General features: G+C 45.4%; 1 protein-coding gene across 1 annotated transcript in view; it reads left to right on the top strand.

The window, feature by feature from the left end:
* The window catches only part of DCLK3 (doublecortin like kinase 3), a 154464-nt gene that overhangs the window by 22645 nt on the left and 106737 nt on the right, over positions 1 to 25082 (top strand). The window contains exon 2 of the mRNA XM_063452043.1: positions 182 to 2268. Coding sequence (XP_063308113.1) covers positions 182 to 2268 — 2087 coding nt within the window. The remainder of the gene's footprint in view (positions 1 to 181; positions 2269 to 25082) is intronic.

The following is a 25082-nucleotide window of genomic DNA, read 5'->3' as shown; positions in this document are numbered from 1 at the left end:
GCAACATTCCAGAGACCAGCACTGCAAAGGAGATAAGGTAAGTAAAAAACTTATTTTAACCTTGGCAATGCTTGGTAATATTTGTATTCCTAACGCTATAGTGTTCCTTTAAGACATAATTGTACTGTTCAATCCCCTGATTTTCTTAAAATCATAATGCTGATTTTTTATTTTTATTTAGGCCAACAGTCACTTTATGGCCATCCACATTCCAACATTACCTCAAGATCAACAGACAGGAAACCAACCTATCAACCCAAAGTTTCTGACAAGCCATTCATGGGACTAAACAGCTACACATCACCATATTTTCACACTAGAAACTGTTTTCACACAATACATTCTGAGAACAGTCCCATAAAACCAAGACTTGTGACTGTTGTTAAACCAGGAAGCAACCCCATAAGGAAAATAACCTTACTCCTTAACAGGAGATCTGTTCAAACATTTGAGCAGCTTCTTGCAGATATATCAGAGGCACTTGGTTTTCCTAGGTGGAAAAATGATCGTATAAGGAAACTTTTTAACCTCAAAGGCAAGGAAATAAAAAGTGTGTTAGATTTTTTCAGTGGAGATGATGCTTTCATAGCACTGGGGAAAGAGCATTTGACATTGAAGGACATTGAAATGGTTCTTGATGAACTTTATCCTGATAGATCATTTGGACTGACAAAAGATGATTATGAAAAACTGTGTAAACTTGGTAATAAGGGTTTACATGTAGATACTGGCTACAAAGATAAAGGCGTTGTTGACAAAAAGGGCGACTTGATGCTCTATGGATGGGTAGCCAAAAATGTTATGAATGCTCAAACTAAAAGCAAGAAAAATGAAAAAAAGAAGTCCAAAAAATGTGAAGAAGAACAAAGGGAGAATGATCACGAGAAACCATGTGAGAAAACAAAGAAAGTTGAACATTATCATACAAAAAAGCATTTATATAGTAAATTATCAACAACAAGCAGAAATTGTATTGCTTGTGAACATGATAGAAAACATAAACATAAGCAGAAACCTCAGAGTGAATTTGAAAATTATAAAACTGAAACTTCTGATATGGTTGAGTTTCAAACAAAGAAAAACAAAGAAAAAGGAGAACATTGTAGGCAAATACCCCAGATGAACAGTTTGGCATCCTCAAAATGTAACGACTGCCAACATAAAAGAGAAAATACACAAGGAAAGGATCCATGTTCCACACATAGGAAACCATTTAAAGATCACAAGTTAGCAAGCTTCTCAACAGCCAAAATAACTAGTCCACTCATAGAGGACTTTCTAGATGATCCAAATAAAAGTATACTTTCTTTAGATAAAAATAATATAGATATTGTTGAATTTCAGAGGTGTTGTTCAAGAAAAGAAGAACAATTAGCTCGTTATAGACATTTACCACCAATAAACAGTTTGGCATCACCAAAATGTAAAGGTTGCCAAATTAAGGAGGAAGATTTTGGCAGGGTGAGCAGTAATGAAAAATTTCAAACTGAAGAGATTCCAGCAGTGCATCAGAACCCAGGCTGGCAGAGATCGGAAATGAGAAACGAGTGTGAAAATATTCAAGGGAAAGAACACATAAAAAGCCAATATTCTAGAGGTATAAGAAAATGTAATGATTATAAATTAAGTTACTCGACTGGCAATAAAACTGGACAGCTTATCGAAGACTTTCTGGATGATCAAAATAAAACAACTTTGTCTTTAGATCAATCTATCAACGTAATTGAACATGATATCACTGATAAACAAGAAGTAATGAAATCAACTGATTCAGCAGTACAAACAACTACAAATAGTTCACTGGCAAATGAGGGGAAAATTGATACTTTTCATTTAAAGAGAAAATGCTGCATACAAGACAAGATAGATATAGAAAGTTATTATGACATTGGAAGAATTATTGGATTTGGGAATTTTGCAGTGGTGAAGGAATGTCGACCTCGTAAGGAATGTATGGAATATGCCATGAAGATTATTGACAAGTCCAAGCTAAAAGGGAAAGAAGAAATTATTGGAAATGAAGTTAGCATAATGAAATGCCTTTCACATCCCAACATAGTCAGACTCTTAGATGACTATGAGACAGACACTGAAACTTACTTGATACTGGAGTATGTCAAGGGAGGCGACTTGTTTGATGCAATCAATGAAAGCATTAAGTTCAAAGAACATGATGCTGCCTGGATGATGGCTAATTTATGCGAGGCTCTAGTATACATTCACAGCAAGCAGATTGTGCACAGGGATGTTAAACCTGAAAACCTCTTGGTAAGTAGTACATAACACTAGTAAAAATGTTTTCGAGTTCTAGTTAAAGGGACACTTTAGGCACCATAACACCTTAATCTAAATGTAGTTGTTATGGTGCCAGGAGGACCCTAAAGGCACTCTTACCTTAACCGCTTAAGGACACATGACATGTCTGACATGTCATGATTCCCTTTTATTCCAGAAGTTTGGTCCTTAAGGGGTTAAGGGGTTAAACCATCCTCGAATGGTTTAACCCTTATGTTGCCTCCAGCGGAGATGTCCACAACCTCCTCTGGTGGCATCCGGCTTCTGACTTTTCAGATACAGGAAGCGCGGTCGGGCTGATGCTCTCAGCCAAGTAGTGACTCCCCATTCACTAAAGTTGCTTGGAGAGAAATGTATCTTTTCTAAGCTAGTTATGTGATGGGGAGTCACTGATTGGCTATAAGCGTTAGCTGATTGTTCTCAGACAATCAGCATGCCTCAGCCCGGCGGCATCTGACTTATGGCTTTAGATACAGGGTGCACAGAGGGCCACCAGAGGTGGAGTGGACATATTGAGGTAAGAGTGCCTATAGCGGTCTTCTAGCACCATAACTACATTTAAATTAAGCTGTTTTGGTGCCTTGAGTCTCCCTTTAAATAATTACATTTTCCGGAAATAAATCCTATGCTTTGCCTACAACAAATAATAAAAATAAAGATCATGACAAACACAAACATAGTGAAGGGAAAATAAAATTACTGTTTTAACCCTGTAGCTGAAAATTTTGCTGTCCTGCAGAATGGCAATAGTTTCATTGCAGAAATAGCAGAGTAAAACCCTGCTGAATGGCGCAGCACTTCATTTTGCAGCACACATGCACTAGCCTTTGGGAAAGCATTGGATTAGCTGAGATCATCGATCTCAGTGATCTCAGCCAAGGAGGTGGGATGTCAGCACGAAAATCGGCTCTGTGAGGGAGAAAAGGTAAGTAATCTACCTTTTTTATTCCCTACAGTTGGGGCCTGGAATCTTAAAATTTAACAGGGCATTATAAGGTTAGGAATACACATTTATATCCCTAACGCAATAGTATTCCTTTAAAGCGGCACTGTCATGCCGAATTCCATTTTTTTTTAACCCCCCTCCCGCCTCAACTACATCCAATCGACCCCCTAGTCATCCCCAAATGCCCCTAAGCCCCCCACATTACCTATTTTTTATTCTTTATTTTCTGCCCCGATCTATATTCAGGGCGCCGCCATCTTTGTGTGGGTAGGTGAAGTCCCTGTGGGACACGTCATCTACCCACACTAGACAGACTGTGAGATTCCCGCACATGCCCAGTGAAACACCTGGACATGCGAACGGGAATTTCACCTATTCATTCATTCATCAGACAGACGAATGAATGAATAGAAAAAATCAGACAAACAAACTAACACTGTGTATCAGTGTTCGTTTGTTTGTTCGGTTTATTACAAGGAGGGAGCTACCGGCGTGCAGCTCCCTCCTTGCAATATGTAAAGACAGAAGCGGCAGGGAGCAGTGCTCCCCACCACTTCATAAGCCCCCCAGGTCCCCTCCTCACTCTATGGGGGTCAATATGACCCCCATAATAGCACAAGGGAGATTAAAATCTCCCCAATGTCCCTACTCGCTATATCGCGAGTAGGGGCATGTCCACTAAACAGTGAGCAGCCTGTGGCTGCCCACTGTAAAAAAAAAAAAAAAAAAAAAGGGTAATAAGGGGGGGACGGGGGACCTACTGTCCTCCCCCGCCGGCCCCCACCCCTGGACGGCGGGTGGGGGCCATAATGGGAATGAGGGGGGACCTACTGTCCTCCCCTCAGGCCCCCACCCCTGGGCGGCGGGTGGGGGCCATAATAGTAATAAGGGGGGGGGGACCTACTGTCCTCCACCCCCCGGCCCCCACCCCTGGGCGGCGGGTGGGGGCCATAATAGTAATAGGGGGGGGGGGGACCTACTGTCCTCCCCCCCCCCGGCCCCCACCCCTGGGCGGCGGGTGGGGGCCATAATAGTAATAAGGGGGGGGGGGACCTACTGTCCTCCAGCCCCCGGCCCCCACCCCTGGGTGGCGGGTGGGGGCCCTAATGGAAAAAAGGGGGGGGGGACCTACTGTCCTCCGCCCCGGCCCCCACCCCTGGGCGGCGGGTGGGGGCCATACTAGTAATAAGGGGGGGGGATCTACTCTCCTCCCCCCCCCGGCCCCCACCCCTGGGCGGCGGGTGGGGGCCATAACGATAATGGGGGGGGACCTACTGTCCTCCCCCCGCCCCCACCCCTGGGCGGCGGGTGGGGGCACTAAGTAAATTCCCCCCCACCCCCATCAAGGTGACTAGGGGTGCCCAAGCCCCTAGTCACCCACCCCCCACCCAAATAAAAAATGCCCCTACCTACCCCCCTCACCCTAAAAAATAGTGAGGGGGGAATAAAATTGCTAACCTGTAAAGTAAAATTAAACTTACCATTCGACGTCTTCTTTTTTCTAAAATCTTCATTTTTCAGCCCCAAAAAAGGCCAAATAACAAACCATCATAGCCGTCGAACTAAAAATAAAATAAAAAACCCGAGCGCAAAAAAAAAACCCGACGAAAAAGAAAAAACCCGAGCGCACAAAAAAATAATCCATCTTCACCCATGGAGGGCTCCGCGCAGACTGAGCTCCGCAGGGCGGGGCAAGGCTTATAAAGCCTTGCCCCGCCCTGCAATTAGCCTAAGAACACTCTGATTGGTGGGTTTAAGCCAATCAGAGTGCTCTTTGTCATTTTACAAGCGTGGGAAAGTTCTTTGGAATTTTCCCACGCTTGTAAAATGACACAGAGCACTGTGATTGGATGGCTTGAAATCCATCCAATCACAGTGCTCTGTGTCATTTTTAGGGTGAGGGGGGTAGGTAGGGGCATTTTTTATTTGGGTGGGGGGTGGGTGACTAGGGGCTTGGGCACCCCTAGTCACCTTGATGGGGGGGGGGGAATTTACTTAGTGCCCCCACCCGCCGCCCGGGGGGGGGGGCAGTAGGTCTCCCCCCCCCCTTATTACTATGATGGCCCCCACCCGCCGCCCAGGGGTGGGGGCCGGGGGGGGAGGACAGTAGGTCCCCCCCCTCTTATTACTATGATGGCCCCCACCCGCCGCCCAGGGGTGGGGGCCGGGGGGGGAGGACAGTAGGTCCCCCCCCCTCTTATTACCATTATGGCCCCCACCCGCCGCCCAAGGGTGGGGGCCGGGGGGAGGACAGTAGGTCCCCCCCCCCTTTATTACTATTATGGCCCCCACCCGCCGGCCAGGGGTGGGGGCCGGGGGGGAGGACAGTAGGTCCCCCCCCCTACTACTATTATGGCCCCCACCCGCCGCCCAGGGGTGGGGGCCTGGGGGGGAGGACAGTAGGCCCCCCCCCCCTATTACTATTATGGCCCCCACCCGCCGGCCAGGGGTGGGGGCCGGGGGGGAGGACAGTAGGTCCCCCCCCCTCTACTACTATTATGGCCCCCACCCGCCGCCCAGGGGTGGGGGCTGGGGGGGGGAGGACAGTAGGTCCCCCCCCCTCTTATTACCATTATGGCCCCCACCCGCCGCCCAGGGGTGGGGGCCGGGGGGGAGGACAATAGGTCCCCCCCCTTTATTACTATTATGGCCCCCACCCGCCGGCCAGGGGTGGGGGCCGGGGGGGAGGACAGTAGGTCCCCCCCCACTACTATTATGGCCCCCACCCGCCGCCCAGGGGTGGGGGCCGGGGGGGAGGACAGTAGGTCCCCCCCCTCATTATCTTTATGGCCCCCACCCACCGCTCAGGGGTGGGGGCCGGGGGGGGGGACAATAGGTCTCCCTCCCTTATTTTACTTTACGGCCCCCACCCGTCATTTAGGGGTGGGGGGCAATATTTTTTTTTATTTTTTTTTCTACAGTGAGCAGCCACAGGCTGCTCACTGCTTACTAGACATGCCCCTACTCGCGGTATAGCGAGTAGGGGCATATTATTTACTAATACCAAGTCATTTTTACTTGGTGTTAGTAAATTTGGCTGAAAGACCAATTTAGGTCTTTCAGCCTTTTAGTAGATAGCTCCCTGATACCGTGGGAATTAGGGAGTTATCTACTAAGCGGCTGCAAGATGCAGCCACAGCAATGAATAGGATCGGAGTTTCATTCATTTGAATGAAATTCCGATCCGAACAAAGTACCGAATTGCATCCTAACACCAATGGAGAAACAGTGCTCATTCTGTTAGGATGCAATTCGGCAGTTTTGCCGGCGTTCTGTCTAAGTGACAGGACTTTCGGCAATACTGACAGGAAGCATTGTGGGAACAGGGAGGAAAGCTAGGGATAATGGGAAAATTGCTCTGACCAGCGGAAATGAAGCACACTTTGCTCCTCCGCTGGTCAGAGCTGGTCAAGCGGAGGAATCCTCCATAAGACAGAGTCCCTACTTTGTCTTATGATTTTAAAGAAAACTAAAGAAGAATGGAAGAAAAGAATAACAGATCCCGAGAGAGGGGGAGAAGAGGAAGAGATTGAGGAAAGGTAAGTTCGGCATGACAGTGCCGCTTTAAGTGTGTATTTCTTTGTTGCGGCCAACTCAAATAGCAACATTTTAACACTCATGGTGCCTTCTCTCTATGAAACAAGCTTGTATATATTTTTTTTATTTCCTGCCACTGTTGCCAACCCTCCCATGGTGTTATGGTCATAATACTTTCTATTCCCAGGCAGAATATACTTTTATAATATGTCGTAAGGCTTTTTAAGGACTTACTATTAACCATGATAAGAAAAACAAATGGACTTTCTTAAAGGGACACTATAGGCATCAAAACAACTTTACACTAAAACTGCTTCATTAAGATATAGATCATGTTCCTGCTGTCTCACCGTTCGTTTAATTCTCTGCTATTTAGAAGTTAAATCACTTGTTTATACAGCCCTAGTCACACCTCCTTGCATGTGACTTGCAAACCCTTCCTAAACACTTCCTGAAAAATAACCTAGTTACATAGTTACATAGTTACATAGCTGAAAAGAGACTTGCGTCCATCAAGTTCAGCCTTCCTCACATATGCTTTTGCTGTTGATCCAAAAGAAGGAAAAAACCCAGTCTGAAGCGCTTCCAATTTTGCAACAAACTAGGAAAAAATTCCTTCTTGACCCCAAAATAGCAGTCAGATGTCTCCTTGGATCAAGCAGTTATTACCCCACTAATTAGAAATTATATCCCTGGATGTTATGTTTTTGCAAGTATTTATCCAATTGCAGTTTAAACATCTGTATAGACTCTGACAAAACCACCTCTTCAGGCAATGCATTCCATAGCCTTATTGCTTTTACTGTAAAAAAAAACCCTTTTCTTTGCCATAGATGAAATCTACTTTCTTCAAGCCTAAATGTGTGACCTCGTGTCCTATGTATAGCCCTGTTTATGAATAGATTTACTTATTTATGAATAGATTTAATGGTTTGTACTGGCCCCCGAATATATTTGTATAATGTTATCATATCCCCTCTCAGGCGCTGTTTTTCCAAACTGAAGAGATTTAAATTCTTTAACCTTTCTTTATAACTAAAATGCTCCATTCCTTTTATCAATTTTGTAGCTCGTCTCTGCACTTTCTCTAGTGCCATGATATCTTTCTTTAGAACAGGTGCCCAAAATTGCACAGCATATTCAAGGTGTGGACTTACCAGCGATTTATAAAGAGGCAAAATTATATTTTCATCTCGAAAATTTATGCCCCTATTTATACATGACAAAACCTTACTGGCCTTAGCAACGGCAGATTGACATTGCATATTGCTACCTAATTTGTTGTCTATAACAATTCCCAAATCCTTCTTGTGTGTGGTTATCCCTAGTTTACTACCATTTAGGGTGTAAATTGCTTGTGCATTCTTAACCCCGAAGTGCATAACTTTGCATTTTTCTACGTTAAATTTCATCTGCCATTTTAGTGCCCAGTCCCCCAATCTATCCAAATCCCTCTGCAGCAAGGCAATATCCTGCTCACATTTTATTACTTTACAAAGTTTTGTGTCATCTGCAAACACTGATACATGGCTTTCAATGCCCATTTCAAGATCATTTATAAATATGTTAAATAGAAGCGGTCCCAAAACAGAACCCTGAGGGACACCACTTACCACTTTTGTCCAGCTTGAAAATTTACCATTTATGACAACTCGCTGTACTCTATCCTTAAGCCAATGTTCTACCCAAGAACAAGAATATTCATCTAGACCAATTTCTTTTAGTTTGAAGACTAACCTATTGTGAGGAACCGTATCAATGCCTTGGCAAAATCCAAGTAGATCACATCCACTGCAACACCCTGATCTATACTTCTACTTACTTCTTTGTAGAATGCAATAAGGTTAGTTTGACATGACCTATGTTTCATAAAACCATGCTGATTATTGCTAATAACACAGTTCTTCCCAATGAAATCCTGAATATTATCCCTTAATAGGCGGGTGGGGGCCCTAAAATTATCAATAAGGGGGGACCTACTGCCCCCCTCGGCCCCCACCCCTGTGCGGCGGGTGGGGGCCCTAAAATTAAAAATAAGGGGGGGACCTACTGTCCCCCCCGGCCCCCACCCCTGTGCGGCGGGTGGGGGCCCTAAAATTGTCAATAAGGGGGGGGACCTACTGTCCCCCCCGGCCCCCACCCCTGTGCGGCGGGTGGGGGCCCTAAAATTAAAAATAAGGGGGGGACCTACTGTCCCCCCCGGCCCCCACCCCTGAGCGGTGGGTGGGGGCCCTAAAAATAACAATAGGGGGGACCTACTGTCCCCCCCAGGCCCCCACCCCTGAGCGGTGGGTGGGGGCCCTAAATACAAAGGGGGGGGACCCTAGTCACCCCCCCCACACAAAAAATAATATCTCCCTACCTACCCCCCTCACCCTAAAAATAATGAGGGGGGGACCTTTAACTAAAACACTGTTAAAAAAAAAAAAGGAGAGATAAAAACAACTTACCATTCGATGTTTTCTTTCTTCTAAAATCTTCTTTCTTCAGCCTTAAAAAGGCCAAGTAAAAATCCATAATAACCGACGCAATAAAAAAAAAAAAAAAAAAAAACGAGCGCAAAAAAATAATAATCCATCTTCACCCATGGAGGGCTCCGCGCAGACTGAGCTCTGCAGGGCGGGGGAAGGCTTATAAAGCCTTGCCACGCCCTGCAATTAGGCTAAGAACACTCTGATTGGCTGGTTTAAGCCAATCAGAGTGCTCTCTGTCATTTTACACAGCATGGGGAAATTCCAAAGAGCTTTCCCACGCTGTGTAAAATGACACAGAGCACTGTGATTGGATGGCTTGAAATCCATCCAATCACAGTGCTCTGTGTCATTTTACAAGCATGGGGAAATTCAAAAGAACCCTCCTAACCACAGCTCTTAAAAACACAGCACCTACTCTACTACTAATGTTCTCACTTCTATTTTTCACTTTCTCTCTCACTTCCCTCATCATTAAAATCTCTCTATCATTTCACTTACCTGTTCCTGCTAACACCATCTTCATTGCTCCCTCCCTGCTCCCCTCATCTCTGTATTCATCACATGCACTTTACTCATATTTATCCAGCCTTTCTCCACACACCCCTCCTAAATCCCTTAAATACAAGCTCTCATCCCCAACATTTAAAACTTACTCGCACCTTCTCTTCCTTTCCATCCTACTACTCCTAGCAGCAGGTGATGTCTCTCCAAACCCTGGTCCCTCCACTACTCAGCCACCTGGTTCAAACACCAGAAACCACTACAACCTAATACCCATTCCATGTAATTCTCACTATAATTCCTCTTTTAAAGCTGCCCTCTGGAATGCACGCTCTGTGTGCAGCACCTTTAAATCTACTTCCATCCATGACCTATTTATCTCACACTCCCTAAACCTACTTGCACTAACAGAAACATGGCTCTCTCCCTCGGATACTGCTACCCCTGCCTCACTGTCCTTTGGTGGTCTTCACTTTACCCACAATCCAAGACAAGCGGAGATTAAAGGTGGCGGTGTAGGTTTTCTTCTCTCACCCCACTGCTCCTTTAAAACCCTGCCCACCCCCCCTTCCCTCTCTTTCCCATCATTCGAAATTCATTCAATTCGCCTTTTCAAATCCTTCTCTGCTAACATTGCCGTCATCTATCGTCCCCCTGGTTCCCCTCTCCTCTTCCTTGACCACTTTGCTGCCTGGCTACCCTACTTCCTCTCTTCCAACATTCCATCCCTAATTCTTGGAGACTTCAATATTCCCATTAACCCACCTTTAACCCCAGCAGCCTCTAAACTACTTTCAATTACTTCCTCCCTTGGACTATTGCAGTGGGCTAATTCTCCCACTCATGTAGCTGGCAATACCCTCGACCTTATTTTCTCCTATTCATGTACATTATCTAATATCTGCAATACTCCATTTCCTCTCTCTGATCACCACCTCTTATCGTTTGCTCTCAATTACCCCCTCACCCAACAACCTCAGCCTAACCCCCCTCAGCTCAGGAGGAACCTTAACTCTATTGACCTCCAGCAGCTGTCGGCTGACATTGATTCACAACTGCTATCCATCCCTTCCCTCTCCTGTCCCTCACTGGCCATCTCCACATATAACACTACCCTCACATCTGCCTTGAACACTGCAGCCCCACTCCAAACATGCACCACGAGGAGAACACGACCCCAACCTTGGCATAATAAATCAACACGCTATCTGCAGAGTTGCTCCCGCTGTGCTGAACGCTCCTGGAGGAAGTCCCGCACCCAGGCAGACTATCTTCATTATAGATTCATGTTGCTTTCGTACAACGCAGCCCTTGCCCTCGCCAAACAGTCCTACTTTTCCTCTCTCATTAGTTCATGTTCCCGCAATCCCAGACGTCTCTTTGACACTTTCAATTCCCTTCTCCGCCCTGCTGTGGCCACCCCCCAAACTAACCTTACAGCTGATAGCTTTGCATATTACTTTACTGACAAGATTGAACAGCTAAGGAAACAATTCTCCCCTCCTTGCCGTTCTCTTTCTCAACCACACATAAATCATGCTTTCCCTACCCTTCAGACTTTCTCCCCAGCTACTGAACAAGAGGTGGCTGCACTTCTCCATTCCTCTCGCCCCACCACTTGCCCACTTGATCCTGTCCCATCTCACCTCATCAGATCTCTCTCCCCTTGTCTTGTGCCTATCCTAACACACATCTTTAACTGCTCTCTCTCTTCTGGCACTGTTCCTGCTGACCTTAAACATGCCACTGTAATACCTATCCTGAAAAAAACATCTCTTGACCCGTCCTCCCCCTCGAACTATCGTCCCATATCCCTGCTCCCTTACTCATCAAAGCTTTTGGAAAGACTTGTCTTTACCCGTGTGTCTCACTTCCTTAATTCCAACTCTCTCCTTGACCCTCTTCAGTCTGGCTTCCGCCCTCTCCACTCTACTGAGACCGCTCTTATCAAAGTGACTAATGACCTAATCTCTGCTAAATCCAAAGGTCACTACTCCATATTAATTCTCCTTGACCTCTCTGCTGCCTTTGACACAGTTGATCATTCTCTCCTCCTTCAAACTCTTCAATCACTCGGTCTCTGTGACTCTGTCCTCTCTTGGTTTTCCTCCTATCTCTCCCAACGCTCATTTAGTGTCTCCTTTTCCAAGGATACCTCCTCCCCTCGCCCTGTCTCGGTTGGAGTTCCCCAAGGCTCTGTCCTTGGTCCCCTTCTATTTTCTCTTTATACTGCCTCTCTTGGAAAACTTATTGCCTCTTTTGGATTCAACTACCACCTGTACGCTGATGACACTCAGATATACCTCTCCTCACCGGACCTCTCCCCGGCCGTCCTGCAACGTGTCACTGCTTGCCTCTCTTCCATCTCTGACTGGATGTCGTCACGCTTTCTCAAACTTAACCTCTCTAAAACTGAACTCCTTGTCTTTCCTCCTCCTAATACTGATCCTCCTCTCTCACTCTCCCTTCAAGTCAGTGATATCCACATAAGTCCATCCCTACAAGCGCGCTGTCTTGGCGTCATACTTGACTCTGGTCTCACCTTTGAGTCTCACATCCAGTTTGTTGCCAAGTCCTGTAGGTTCCAACTCAAAAACATAGCCCGCATCCGCCCCTTTCTTACGCAAGATGCTACCAAGGAGCTTGTCCATGCTCTAGTAATTTCCCGCATGGATTACTGTAACCCTCTCCTGATTGGTCTCCCCAAAAGCCGTACTGCCCCGCTACAGTCTGTAATGAATGCTGCAGCTAGACTGATTTTCCTATCCAGTCGGTCCTCTCACACCTCGCCCCTCTGCCAGTCCTTACATTGGCTCCCTGTATCCTATAGGAGTCAATTCAAAGTGCTAACCCATACATTTAAAGCACTGAACAATTCCAGCCCCTCTTATATCTCTTCACTGATCCAGAGGTATGCCCCTCCTCGTACCCTCCGCTCTGCCCGCGACCACCTCCTGACCGCTTCTCGTACCCGTACGGCCAACTCACGCTTGCAGGACTTCTCACGGGCGGCTCCTCTCCTATGGAATAACTTGCCTACTGCCATCAGACTCTCCCCTAGTCTTCAATCATTTAAGAAGGGCCTTAAATCCCATCTCTTCAGGAAAGCGTATGGCCTCCCAGAGTAATCTCTCCCTTACATACCTGTCCCTATGGGATAGTGCTTTGCTCTCTCCTCCAGCTCTGCTTCACTCCTACTTGATATTTCCTATCCTAATGTTTCTAATACCCCACCTCCTATAGACTGTAAGCTCATTTGAGCAGGGTCCTCTTCAACCTATTATTCCTGTAAGTTTTCTTGTAATTGTCTTATTTATTGTTACATCCCCCCTCTCAAAATATTGTAAAGTGCTACGGAATCTGTTGGCGCTATATAAATGGCAATAATAATAATAATAAATAATAATAATAATAATTGCAGGGCGTGGCAAGGCTTTATAAGCCTTCCCCCGCCCTGCAAAGCTCAGTCTCCGCGGAGCCCTCCATGGGTGAAGATGGATTATTTTTTTTTGCGCTCGTTTTTTTTTTTTTTTTTTTAATTGCGTCGGTTATTATGGATTTTTATTTGCCCTTTTTTGGGGCTGAAGAAAGAAGATTTTAGAAGAAAGAAAACATCGAATGGTAAGTTGTTTTCATCTCATTTTTTTTTACAGGTCTCCCCCTCATTATTTTTAGGGTGAGGGGGGTAGGTAGGGAGATATTATTTTTTGTGTGGGGGGGAGGGTTAACTTGGGTTCACCCCCACCCCCCTTTGTATTTAGGGCCCCCACCCACCGCTCAGGGGTGGGGGCCAGGGGGGGGGCAGTAGGTCCCCCCCTTATTTTTAATTTTAGGGCCCCCACCCGCCGCACAGGGGTAAGAGCCGGGGGGCAGTAGGTCCCCCCTTATTTTTAATTTTAGGGGCCCACCGATTGCACAGGGGTGGGGGCCGGGGGGGACAGTAGGTCCCCCCCTTATTTTTAATTTTAGGGCCCCCACCCGCCGCACAGGGGTGGGGGCCGGGGGGGGACAGTAGGTCCCCCCTTATTTTTAATTTTAGTGCCCCCACCCGCCGCACAGGGGTGGGGGCCGGGGGGACAGTAGGTCCCCCCTTATTTTTAATTTTAGGGCCCCCACCCGCCGCACAGGGGTGGGGGCCGGGGGGGGACAGTAGGTCCCCCCCTTATTTTTAATTTTAGGGCCCCCACCCGTCGCACAGGGGTGGGGGCCGGGGGGACAGTAGGTCCCCCCTTATTTTTTTTTTTCAATGTTTGATTTTTATTGAAAATTTTTGGATAATTGATAATGGGGATACAGAAAGGAAAAAGGGATGGGGCAAGATGCAAAATGTACATATATACAAATATACAACACATATATACTGCACACAAATATACACGCAGGGCAACAATGTTTTGTAGTTACACAAAAAAGAAGAAAAACTGTGTATACAGAGTGATACTATGAAACCTTAAGAATTCAGGTAGGCACGTCTATCCAAAGGCAGCAAAGTCTGTTGGGAGTCTTAGCAATTGTGAGTTCCTAAATTACAATATGTAGTTCAAAGCATGCATAATTGATTCCCAGGTGTACTAAATTCGGCTTTTGTAGAAAGTGTATTAGCCATCATTGGAAACCCACATTCCACTGTTTGGACTATAATCCATGCCAAGATGCCTTACACAGTGTAGATTGGGATCTAATATCCTATAGGATGCATACCATATACACGTGAGTGTAAAGGCTTGTGTTGCTGTGTTGTGTTATGCATCTAGGGGACAACGGGCATCTTTTGTGGGCGTTTAACCTCTCTGGAAGCCGGTTTGTGCGTCTTTGTGTGTTTTAGCAAGATTGTATGTCATAATGATGTTTCGGTTACAACGTTTGATATAGAATGTTCGATATATTACAACCATGTTTGTGTGGTCTCATTTTGCATTTCGTGTGATGGGGAGACGCATCAGCTATTAACGAGAGGTGTTGTGAGAGGTCAAATGATTGGAACAGACCTTTTAGTAGGTATCTAATTGTACCACTCTACAGCATGTGGGTGGACATCCTCACCAAGAACTCGGTAGTAGCAAGCATGTTTAGTGCTGATTATTAACATCCTATGGAGCGATATCATATGTGTTGATAAAGAGCGGGGGTTAGGGATTGTGAAGTAACTCAGGGAAGAGGAGGGGTAGAGAGGGAAGGGGAAGAAATTAGGGGTTGAGGAAGCCACCAATAATTGACTTTCAGATATAAAACATAATCTGTGCGGAGCAGGGTAATACAACAGTTAGCGGATCACATCAATTTAGTGAATTGTTCGTAAGTGGATTCCCAATTGTCCCAGTGTGTATTGAATGCGGAAATGTTTCCTCTTTTGGCCCATTCCCTTTCATGGCAGTAGACTGTGTGGACTCTATTGATTAATTCTTGTAGAGATGGGGTGTTGCTGCTTTTCCAATGAGTTACAATGCATAGTTTGGCTGCTATCAGGACGTTGATAATCGCTATTTTTGACGGGATACAGTGTATTGCAGGTAAAAGATGGAGTAAGCAGCTTGCTGGGCCTAGGGATAGCTGCTCGCTGGAAATTGAATTAATAACATTGTTCACATAGTACCAAAAGGTTTTAAGTTTCGAGCAGTCCCAGAAAATGTGTAGGATTGATCCCGTTTCTTTATTGCACCTCCAGCAAATGGAGGTGGAGTCCGGGTATATGTTATGTAATCTACTGGGGACTAAATACCACCTCATCAGGACTTTGAAATACGCTTCCCATAAGGTGACGCATTTCGTGGACTTTTTGGTAAGTGAGATAGCTGCTAACCAGTCCTCTATGGAAAACTCTGCACCCAGGTCGTGTTCCCATTTAAGCATGTAGGGTAGTTTGACCGATTTGTGGTCTGCTGAATGAGCTAAATAGCAGAGTTTCAAAAATTTCTTTGGTAAACGGGATTTGGCAGACATATAGCAGTTGTGACCTATCGTGCTAATAGACGAAAGATCTATGTGAGAGATAGCAGCGGTGGTAAGTATGTGTTTTACTCTCAGGTAGAGGAAAATATCACGGTGTGGTAGGTTGTGGGAGAGTTGTAAGTCAGGGAAACTGCGAAGGCCTTCAAAGTTATATAGGGAGTATACATGAGTGAGGCCATGGAGAGGCCAGTGGTGTACGGGGAGATCTGGTGAAATCGCCGTAAGCGCTGTCACTGGAGCTAGGTAGAGTAGTTCTTTTTTAGGGCATAGAGTCTCGCTCCATGAAGACCAAGAACGTAATAGAAATCTTGTGCTGGGAAGTAGAGACGGGGAGGAGTGCTCAACCTTTGACCACAACATGTCGGGCAGGGATTGAAGATTTCCGCAAGCTTGTTCTAGTTTAAGCCATATCGGGTTATTTTTCCTTGTCATAATATCTAGGCTTTGTGCCAGAGAGGAAGCTTTGTAATAATTGCTGATGTTGGGGACACTTAAGCCTCCTTGGTGGATGGGACGCCATAGGGAGCGGAGGGCAATTCTTGGAGGTTTTCTTCTCCAGATATGTGCATTTATTGCGGTTTGAAATTTGGCAAGGATGGAGTTCGGGAGGGAAATGGGGAGTGTGCGAAACAAGTAAAGTATGTGTGGCAATGCCATCATTTTGACTGAGTTTATTTTGCCTATCCAGGAGGTGTTTAATTTATCCCACGATTTCAGTTGAGTTGATATTTTGGTTAGGACCGCTTCATGGTTTTCCTTTATGGTTTGCGTTCTAGTTTGAGTTAGTTTAATACCCAAGTATGTAATAGAGGTTTTGCGCCAATCGAATTGAAATTGTGACTTCAATGTGTCTACAGTTTGGTGGGTTAAGTTCAAGGGGAGTATTTGAGTTTTGTTGATGTTGTTTTTATAAAATGATACCGTACCATATGCTGTGAGAGTTCGTATAAGGTGGGGTATGGCGGAAGATGGGTTACCCAGGAATAGTATGATGTCATCTGCAAATACAGCGAGTTTTTTATCTCCTGCAGGAGTGGGAAGGCCGGGGAGTAGAGGGTCTTTTTTGATTAAACGAATAAGCGGTTCCAGGCATAGAATGAAAATCAATGGGGATAGGGGGCAACCTTGCCTCGTTCCGTTGGATATATCGAAGCTAATGGATGTAAATCCGGCATTAAAAACTTTTGCTGAGGGCGATGAGTAAAGGGCTAGTATGCTCGTAAGGAAGGGGTCGGAGAAACCAAAGGCTTTCAAGGTAGCCTTCATGTACGCCCAGTTAAGGCGATCAAAAGCCTTTTCTGCGTCAAGGCCCATTAGAACTCCGGTGTGTCGTTGGCGGGTGGCCCAGTCAATTAAATCCATGCAGAACCTGGTATTGTCCCCCACCTGTCTGCCTAGCACAAAGCCCGCCTGTTCTTCGGAGACTAAGTTTGGTAATATAGATTTTAATCTGTTAGCTATAAGTTTTGCATACAGTTTCACATCTGCGTTCAGCAGAGATATAGGCCTTAAGTTGCCGCTAGACGTAGGTGGTTTGTTTGGTTTGGGAAGAGTAATAATGTATGCTGCTAGCATTTCCTTCGGGAAGTGACCTCTAAGTTGTATTGTGTTAAAAAGTTTGGTAATGTGCGGGGTAAGTTGTGGTTCCAACTTAATGTAGTAGTAGTTGGAAAGACCATCTGGGCCTGGAGCTTTATGTTTGGGTAGGGATTTGATAGCTTCAGCTACTTCATATTCTGTGAAAGGGGCGGTCAATTGGGCATTTTGTTGTGGGGTGACTTGCGGTAGTGAGGCATTTTGCAAAAAGGTCGAGATGTCTCGGTTAGTTGGGGTATGTATATCGTCATTTTTGTCTAAATTATACAAATCATTGTAAAATGCTGATAATTCGTTGACTATATCTTGAGGGTTGAACAATTTTGTATTAGAGTTTGAGAGAATGTATGGTATTTTTGTTTGAAGATATTTAGATTTTAATTGGTTGGCTAGCAATTTTCCGGCCTTATTATTTAGATTATAGTAAGTGTGTTGAAGTTTTGTCGCTTTAATGGTATGTTCCTTGATTTTAAGGTTCAGTATTTGTTCTCGTATTAGCGTTATTTGTTTAGTTGTGGCATGGGATGGGGACCTTTTATTTGAGTTTTCCAGCGATTCAAGCTGTAGATGAAGCGAGTCATTGAGGTTTCGGGTCATCCTTTTTTTAGTTGAACCTATTTTTATGAGTGTTCCTCTAATGACGGCTTTGTGCGCCAACCATTGAGTTTCTATGGAGGTGTCGCCTGTGATGTTTGTGGCAAAGTAGTCTTGTATTTCCTGGGTAATTTTGTGTAAACTCTCAGATGAATCCAGGATGGATTCGTTTAGTCGCCAAGTGCCACGGCCTTTTGCAGGGTATGGCACAGCTAATGTAATTATTATCGGAGCATGGTCAGACCATGTCCTTTGTCCTATGGATTGATCCATAAGATGGGGCAGAGTTGCTTTGTCAAGTAGGCATAGGTCTATGCGTGTGTATGTTAGGTGAACTGGGGAGAAAAATGTAAAATCTTTGGCTGTGGGGAAGAGATTTCTCCAGGTGTCATAAAGATCGTGTGTGAAGAGGAGATTGGAGAACATTTTGCTGTTGTGAAAAGTAGTTTTGTTGGGTTTCTGATTGTTGACACGTTGAATGTCCAAAGAGGGGTCTAGAGTGCAATTGCAATCACCACAAATTATAACATGACCTTGTTTAAGGGTGGATATTTTTTTTATAGCCTTATTAAGAAATGAAAATTGGGCATCATTCGGAGCGTATAGGGATGCGATCGTTATTTGGATACCATTAAGTTCTCCAACTAATATTATCAGTCTCCCATTCGGGTCCGCATATTGTTTTATGGGGGTGAATACCCAATCTGCGTGAAAAAGTATAGCTACACCTTTAGACTTATTAGGTGCATATGCGTGGTATGCTGTAGGATATTTAGATGATTTAAGTAGTGGCGGTTTATTTTTGCTGAAATGGGTTTCTTGGAGGCATACAATGGCGGCATCGGCATTATGCATATCTTTTAGTAGTTGCCTCCTTTTGTATGGACTATTCAACCCTTTTGCATTAAGGGATAAAATTTTCATCGAGTTAGTCATTTTGATAGGTAATTGAGGTCATTTTGATAGGTAATTGAGGTGTGCAGAGAAAGGGTGTGAGCACATTTTAGTGAATGGAATGAGATGAGTCTCCAAGTTGTATTGGTTATAGTCAAGATACTCCGCGTAGGAGCTTGGAGCATAGCATGAGGATGTAAGTTGTGGCTTCCGAGGGGGAGAGCTTGCTGTAAGGGTGGAGGGTAAGGGGGGAGAGGAAAAGGGGTGACAACAATAACATTATAACTATATACACAATCATTTCCCTTGAGTGGAAAACGTAAAGTGGCCATATTAAGAACACTAGGTAACTTAAGTGGTGACCAGGGGGGTGGAGGAGCTTCGGTAACCTGATATAGTAGTAGGTAGATGAGCGGACTGCGTATGATTCAGGGAGATTATCCAGGCAGTTTAAAATAATTGTCTGTCAGACTGCTGAGCAGAGATGGGAGTAGACATTTGGTATAGGCCTTCGATTCGGATAGGTATGGATTCGACCGATCGGTAAGTATCAACTCGGTAGATTCCATCCGAGCATATATATATACTCATTACCGGCGGATGAGCTGTATAAACTTATGAGGTGAACTCCAACGTGTAAAGTTCAATGAGTCTGATGTCGGAGTTAAGCCTTTGAGTTATTGCAACTTATTTTTGGCTAGTGGATACAAAGGTTATGTAACAGACATGTGTCTCAGAGGCATTCATGCGCAATCAACTATAGGATATTTACATTTAAAGCTGTAGAATAACGACTAGCGCATATGTGGCACACGTAATAGTAAAACATGAAACATCCCGGATATTACCAAGATAGAGACAATAAACAATAATAAAGCAAAAATTTAAATGTACCGGTTGTGGTTGTTTAGTTGGTACTAGTATTAACAGGGAGATTGATACTGAGATCAATGGATCGCAATTAGTGTTAAGTTGGGAATATTGTGTATAGACAAGGTCATAGTAGTTTAAAGTTGAAAGTGAGGGGAGGCTTTATGGCGGTGGATGAATTTAGGTAAGTCCTATAATCATATAAGCACTGAGCGATATGGGCCAAGTTTAAGGCATTTGAATGCACTCTATTCTTTGCGATATTTAGCGGCCTAGGTTTACAGTTGCGAGCCAGGGTGGTGCGTGCAGTTATGAATAAAAATTTCCCGCCCTTGGAAGGTGACAACTAAGTGGGTCTATGTGACCTTGGGATGAAAGGAACAAATGTTGGAATAGCAAACATTTGAGAGGCTGTAGATGAGTACATAGCAGAGAAATAGAAATAGCGCCTCATTGAACATATAAGGGGGTCGAGAAAAATCCCCTGTCGCTACACGTGGCGTACATGCCGCGAGAGGGATTAGTCCCGACCTAAGCAAAAAGAGAAAGGGAATCCCCTTGCAATTAAGTACAGGTAATGAGGACAGTTAGACATAAAATGTAACGATTAGACATAAAGTATAAGTGCATAGAGCCCTTAGTACATAGCAGTGTTTAGAAGTCATACCCATACTGCTACACGGACATGGTTAGGTTTAAACGTGACAGTCTATCTTTCTTTAGATTGGGTTCCAGCCATCTGCCATTCTGCCGAGATTTTCTTCGGTGATAGTCCGGTACCGACATTTTGGTGGTTGTCTGTGCCGTGCCATAAATTCCATTCGGATAGAAGTTTCATGCCGTCCTCAGGTTCTGTTATTACGCGGGTCTTGCCTTGTCGCCACACTAACAGCTTGGTTGGGTAGCCCCATTTGTAGGCCACCTTGTGGTTACGTAAAGTTTTAGTGACCGTTATAAATTCCTTGCGTCTTGCCATAGTGGTTGCGGAGAGGTCTGCGAATAAAGCAATTTTCGTATGCGGATCTGGAAGCACTGGATTTTTCCTTGCGGCCGAGAGCAGGGTTTCTTTGTGGGAATAATAATGAAATCTGACTATCACGTCTCTCGGCGTGTCTCTTGTTAGCCGGGCCGGTTTAGGGAGCCTATGCATCCGGTCGTATGCCCAAGCAGAGTCTGGTAGATCGGGGGCCAACACGTTGCAAAGAGACAAAATGTATGCTGGGAGCGCGTCGTTGGAGACATCCTCAGGTATGCCTCTGAAGCGAATGTTCTGTCTCCTCGATCTGTCCTCCATGTCCGCTAACTTCATCTTTAAAGCAGTGTTTTCTTCTGCTAGATTGTGAAGTTTATCCACAACTTCATTATGAGCCTTGCATAATTCTTCCGTTTTATTTTCAAGGTGGTTCGTTCTCTCGCCCACATTTGCGATTTCCCGCCTGAGATCGCCGTCTATCCGTTGGAAGTCTTCTTTAATCGTGGCTCTTAGATCTTGTAGCATTTTGTGAAGGCTTCTTTCTGTGACAGGTGAGTCAGCGTATCTAGAGGATATGGATTCCGGATCAGAGAGGCCTTCCGAGAAATCCTCCTGATCTCCGTCGCCATCTTGGTGTGGCTTGCGGCGGTCTTTTTTCTTTTTTAATTTCATCGACTCCGAAAGTTTGAGTTGTTTAGGAGGCGACATCTCTTTGCTCTCCTGGGTATGGGGATCACAGGTAACGTAAATGTCTGTAGATTGATGGTAGTTTATGCTTGAATTGTAGCTTTCAGGTTGTATAGCCGACGGAGCTCCTAAGCCATGCGACCAGCCGCACCGGAAGCCAGACACGCCCCCGGTCCCCCCTTATTTTTAATTTTAGGGCCCCCACCCGCCGCACAGGGGTGGGGGCCGGGGGGGGGGGGGAAGGTGAGTAGATCTCCTTCAACCACTATTGGGACAGAAAGAGTCCCTGTGCGTTCGGGCTTCAGCTGTCAGCTGAAGCCACTCCCACAGCAGTGCTGACAGCCTCAGCACAGCCTCAGCACACAAAGCGCGTTCACAGTGCTTTGTGTGCTGATAGCCCGTCTGAAGTATTCACCCATGCGTGAATACATCAGACGTGAGGCCTTTTTAGGGCCTCTGAACTCCCTCTAGTGGCCGTCTGATTGACTGCAACAAGAGGTGTTCCAAGCTTCCAATGTAAACACTGCATTTTCTCAGAAAATACAGTGCTTACAAGAAAAAGGATCCGGGTAGCTGTAGCACTCACCTGAACAACCTCATTAAGCTGAAGTTGTTCAGGTGACTATAGTGTCCCTTTAAGTACTCGTGGGTGGATACCGTCAGGCCCCGGAGCTTTATTTACATTAATTTTCTTTAATAGCTGTAGCACCTTGTCTTGAGTTATCCAATCACAAGTTATCTGCAAGTTTGTTGCAGCAATCATATGCATATCTCTTGCCATAGGATCCTCATTAATATATTAGTTATTTTTTTTTTTTTTTAAATTCTTTATTTTTGTTGCGCAGGTGTGTACAGTATCAATGACAAACGCCACAACAGCGTACATTTGCATATACAATAGATTTTACAGTGGCAATGATGAGAGCGCATTTTTTAATTTTATGAATACAAGCTTTGTTTCAGGATGGACTTGCATCGCTTTGAGGTGCAGGCAATCTATATATGATGCTAGATGCAGTTGCTTTTTGTGTAATAACTGACAAACAGGTATATCAGGGACACAAATTAGGCGGTCAGTGTGAGTTGTTTAGACTTGTGTGATTATACGAAAACGTGGGTATAGTACATGCTTTGGGTTCTCGCTGTAGTTACTTAAGTGGCTGGAGATCCTGCATTTGCTTAAAACCTCTGCTCTTAACATTTGTTGGTAACAATTGCTACAGAATTAGCATGTAGCCTAAAAGCAGGTAAGGCAAAATGCATGGCAAACTATGTGTGGTCGCTGATTAAATCTTAGAGCTGTAAAAATTGCCTATGCCTCTGGGTCTGCCTCTGGGTTAACATTCACAAAGAATTAGCATAATAACGCTTGGCAAAAATGCAATCGAAATAAAAAATAAAGTGTCACCATGAGCGCCAGTGTGTAGAGAGACTGTTATATACAGATTATGTGTATTAACCGCACAGGCTATGAAATATATGCACATAACTTTACAGTCTCGTGGGTAGTCTGCTGCGGTGTGCCTCTCAGGATTCACCCCTTGCGGATCGTTCTCCGGGACAGATTCATCCTATGCCAGTAGGGGATACAACACAGTCTCTGAGTGCAGGGGCCCACTGCCTGTCATCTTGCTACGGCATGCTCCGGTAGGTTGGGGCTCGCAGCTTGTGTGTTGCGCTGTTCAGCTCTTCAGGTCGTGGCTGTGGTCCTGCCTGAGTGCGCCTGGGCTATTTCTTCGGCACCATTTTGAGGCTCGGCATCGATCCTATCCTTCTCCGCCGCCATGATGGGAAACCAGGGATGCGTGCTTAAGTGGAGAGCTTGCGGGTAGGTAGTATTCCCAGCGTTCGCTTTCCCCAGAGAGCAGTATCTGGCGGGTGCTCTCTTGGTGCTTGTGACTCCGTTTGCCTTGCTGCCAGTTACCTCCAGAGGGCCTCAAACACGTCATCCAGCCGTGTGAAACATGTCTCAGTGTCCCCGCAACCCTGTGCGTTGGTTAGGTGCTGGTCGGCCATCTTGGGGCACACTGTCCGGACCGCCATGCTCGGCTGGACCGGAGTGGAGGTGTAGTAGTATGCGGTGGTGGCAGCACGTGGGGGACCGGGATAACCCCCCGGTCCAGAGGGGGGGGGGGTGGCCGAGCGCCGTTCGGAGAACCGGGCGAGCGGCCGTCCCACCCAGGCTCAAGCTTGTAGGCCTCAGGCCTCCATCGGGTTACTGTGGTGCCGTTGGGAGTCTTGTCGGGTATCACCGGAATCCCCATAGCCTGAACTGTGCTGTAATCATATTTTCCGGTTAATGTCTGCTGGTGGTCCACAGTTAGCTCCGATTTTTCAGCTCAGAAGCAGGAGCTCAGACGAAACACGTCTGATCCGACCGGCGGTCAGGCCCCGCCCCCCAATGTATTAGTTATTTTATGTTATTGTATTGTACAGTCTGTTTAATCTATTTCTTATCTCCTGTCCTGTTAATAACCGCCCAGACCCTGCAGGAGCCTCCTGTGTGCAGGGGCGGACTGACAGTGTCCTGGGCTCCCGGGCAAAATTAGGACCTCACAAAAGTGAGTACACCCCTCACATTTTTGTACATATTTTATTATATCTTTAATGTGACAACACTGAAGAAATGACACTTTGCTACAATTTAAAGTAGTAAGTGTACAGCCTGTAAAACAGTGTAAATTTGCTGTCCCCTCAAAATAACTCAAAACACAGCCATTAATGTCTAAACCATTGGCAACAAAAGTGAGTACAAGTGGAAATGTCCAAATTATGCCCAAAGTGTCAATATTTTGTGTGACCACCATTATTTTCCAGCACTGCCTTAACCTTCATAGGCATGGAATTCACCAGAGCTTCACAGGTTGCCACTGGAGTCCTCTTCCACTCCTCCATGATGACATCACGGAGCTGGTGGATGTTAGATACCTTGTGTTCCCCCACTTTCCATGCTTGACTGTAGGCAAGGCACACTTGTCTTTGTACTCCTCACCTGTTTGCCGCCACACACGCTTTACACCATTTGAAACAAATACGTTTTTCTTGGTCTCATCAGACCACAGGACATGGTTCCAGTAATCCTTGTCCTTAGTCTGCTTGTCTTCAGCAAACTGTTTGCGGACTTTCTTGTGTATCATCTTTAGAAGAGGCTTCCTTCTGAGACAACAGCCATGCAGACCAATTTGATGCAGTGTGCTACATATTGTCTGAGCACTGACAGGCTGACCCCCCACTCCTTCAACCTCTGCAGCAATGCTGGAAGCACTCATACAACTATTTTCCAAAGACAACCTCTGGATTTGACGCTGAGCATGTGCACTCAACTTCTTTGGTCGACCATCGTGGAACCTGTCCTGTGAAACCGCTGTATGGTCTTGCCCACCATGCTGCAGCTGAGTTTCAGGGTCTTGACAATATTCCTATAGCCTAGGCCATCTTTATGCAGAGCAAAAAATCTTTTTTTTTAGATCCTCAGAGAGTTCTTTGCCATCAGGTGCCATGTTGAACTTCCAGTGACCAGTATGAGAGAGTGTGAGAGCAATAACACCAAATGTAATACAAATGCTCCCCATTCACACCTGAGACCTTGGAACAGTAACAAGTCACATGACACCGGGGAGGGAAAATGTCTAATTGGGCCCAATTTGGAGTGTACTCACTTTTGTTGGCAACAGTTTAGACCTTAATGGCTGTGTGTTGTTATTTTTGAGGGGACAGCAAATTGACACTGTTATACAGGCTGTACACTTACTAATTTACATTGTAG

The sequence above is a fragment of the Pelobates fuscus genome, chromosome 4 (genome assembly GCF_036172605.1).
Source record: "Pelobates fuscus isolate aPelFus1 chromosome 4, aPelFus1.pri, whole genome shotgun sequence".
NCBI classification, from domain to species: domain Eukaryota; kingdom Metazoa; phylum Chordata; class Amphibia; order Anura; family Pelobatidae; genus Pelobates; species Pelobates fuscus.
Note: the sequence above shows the minus strand (reverse complement) of the source record. Positions and strands in the feature narration are given on the sequence as shown.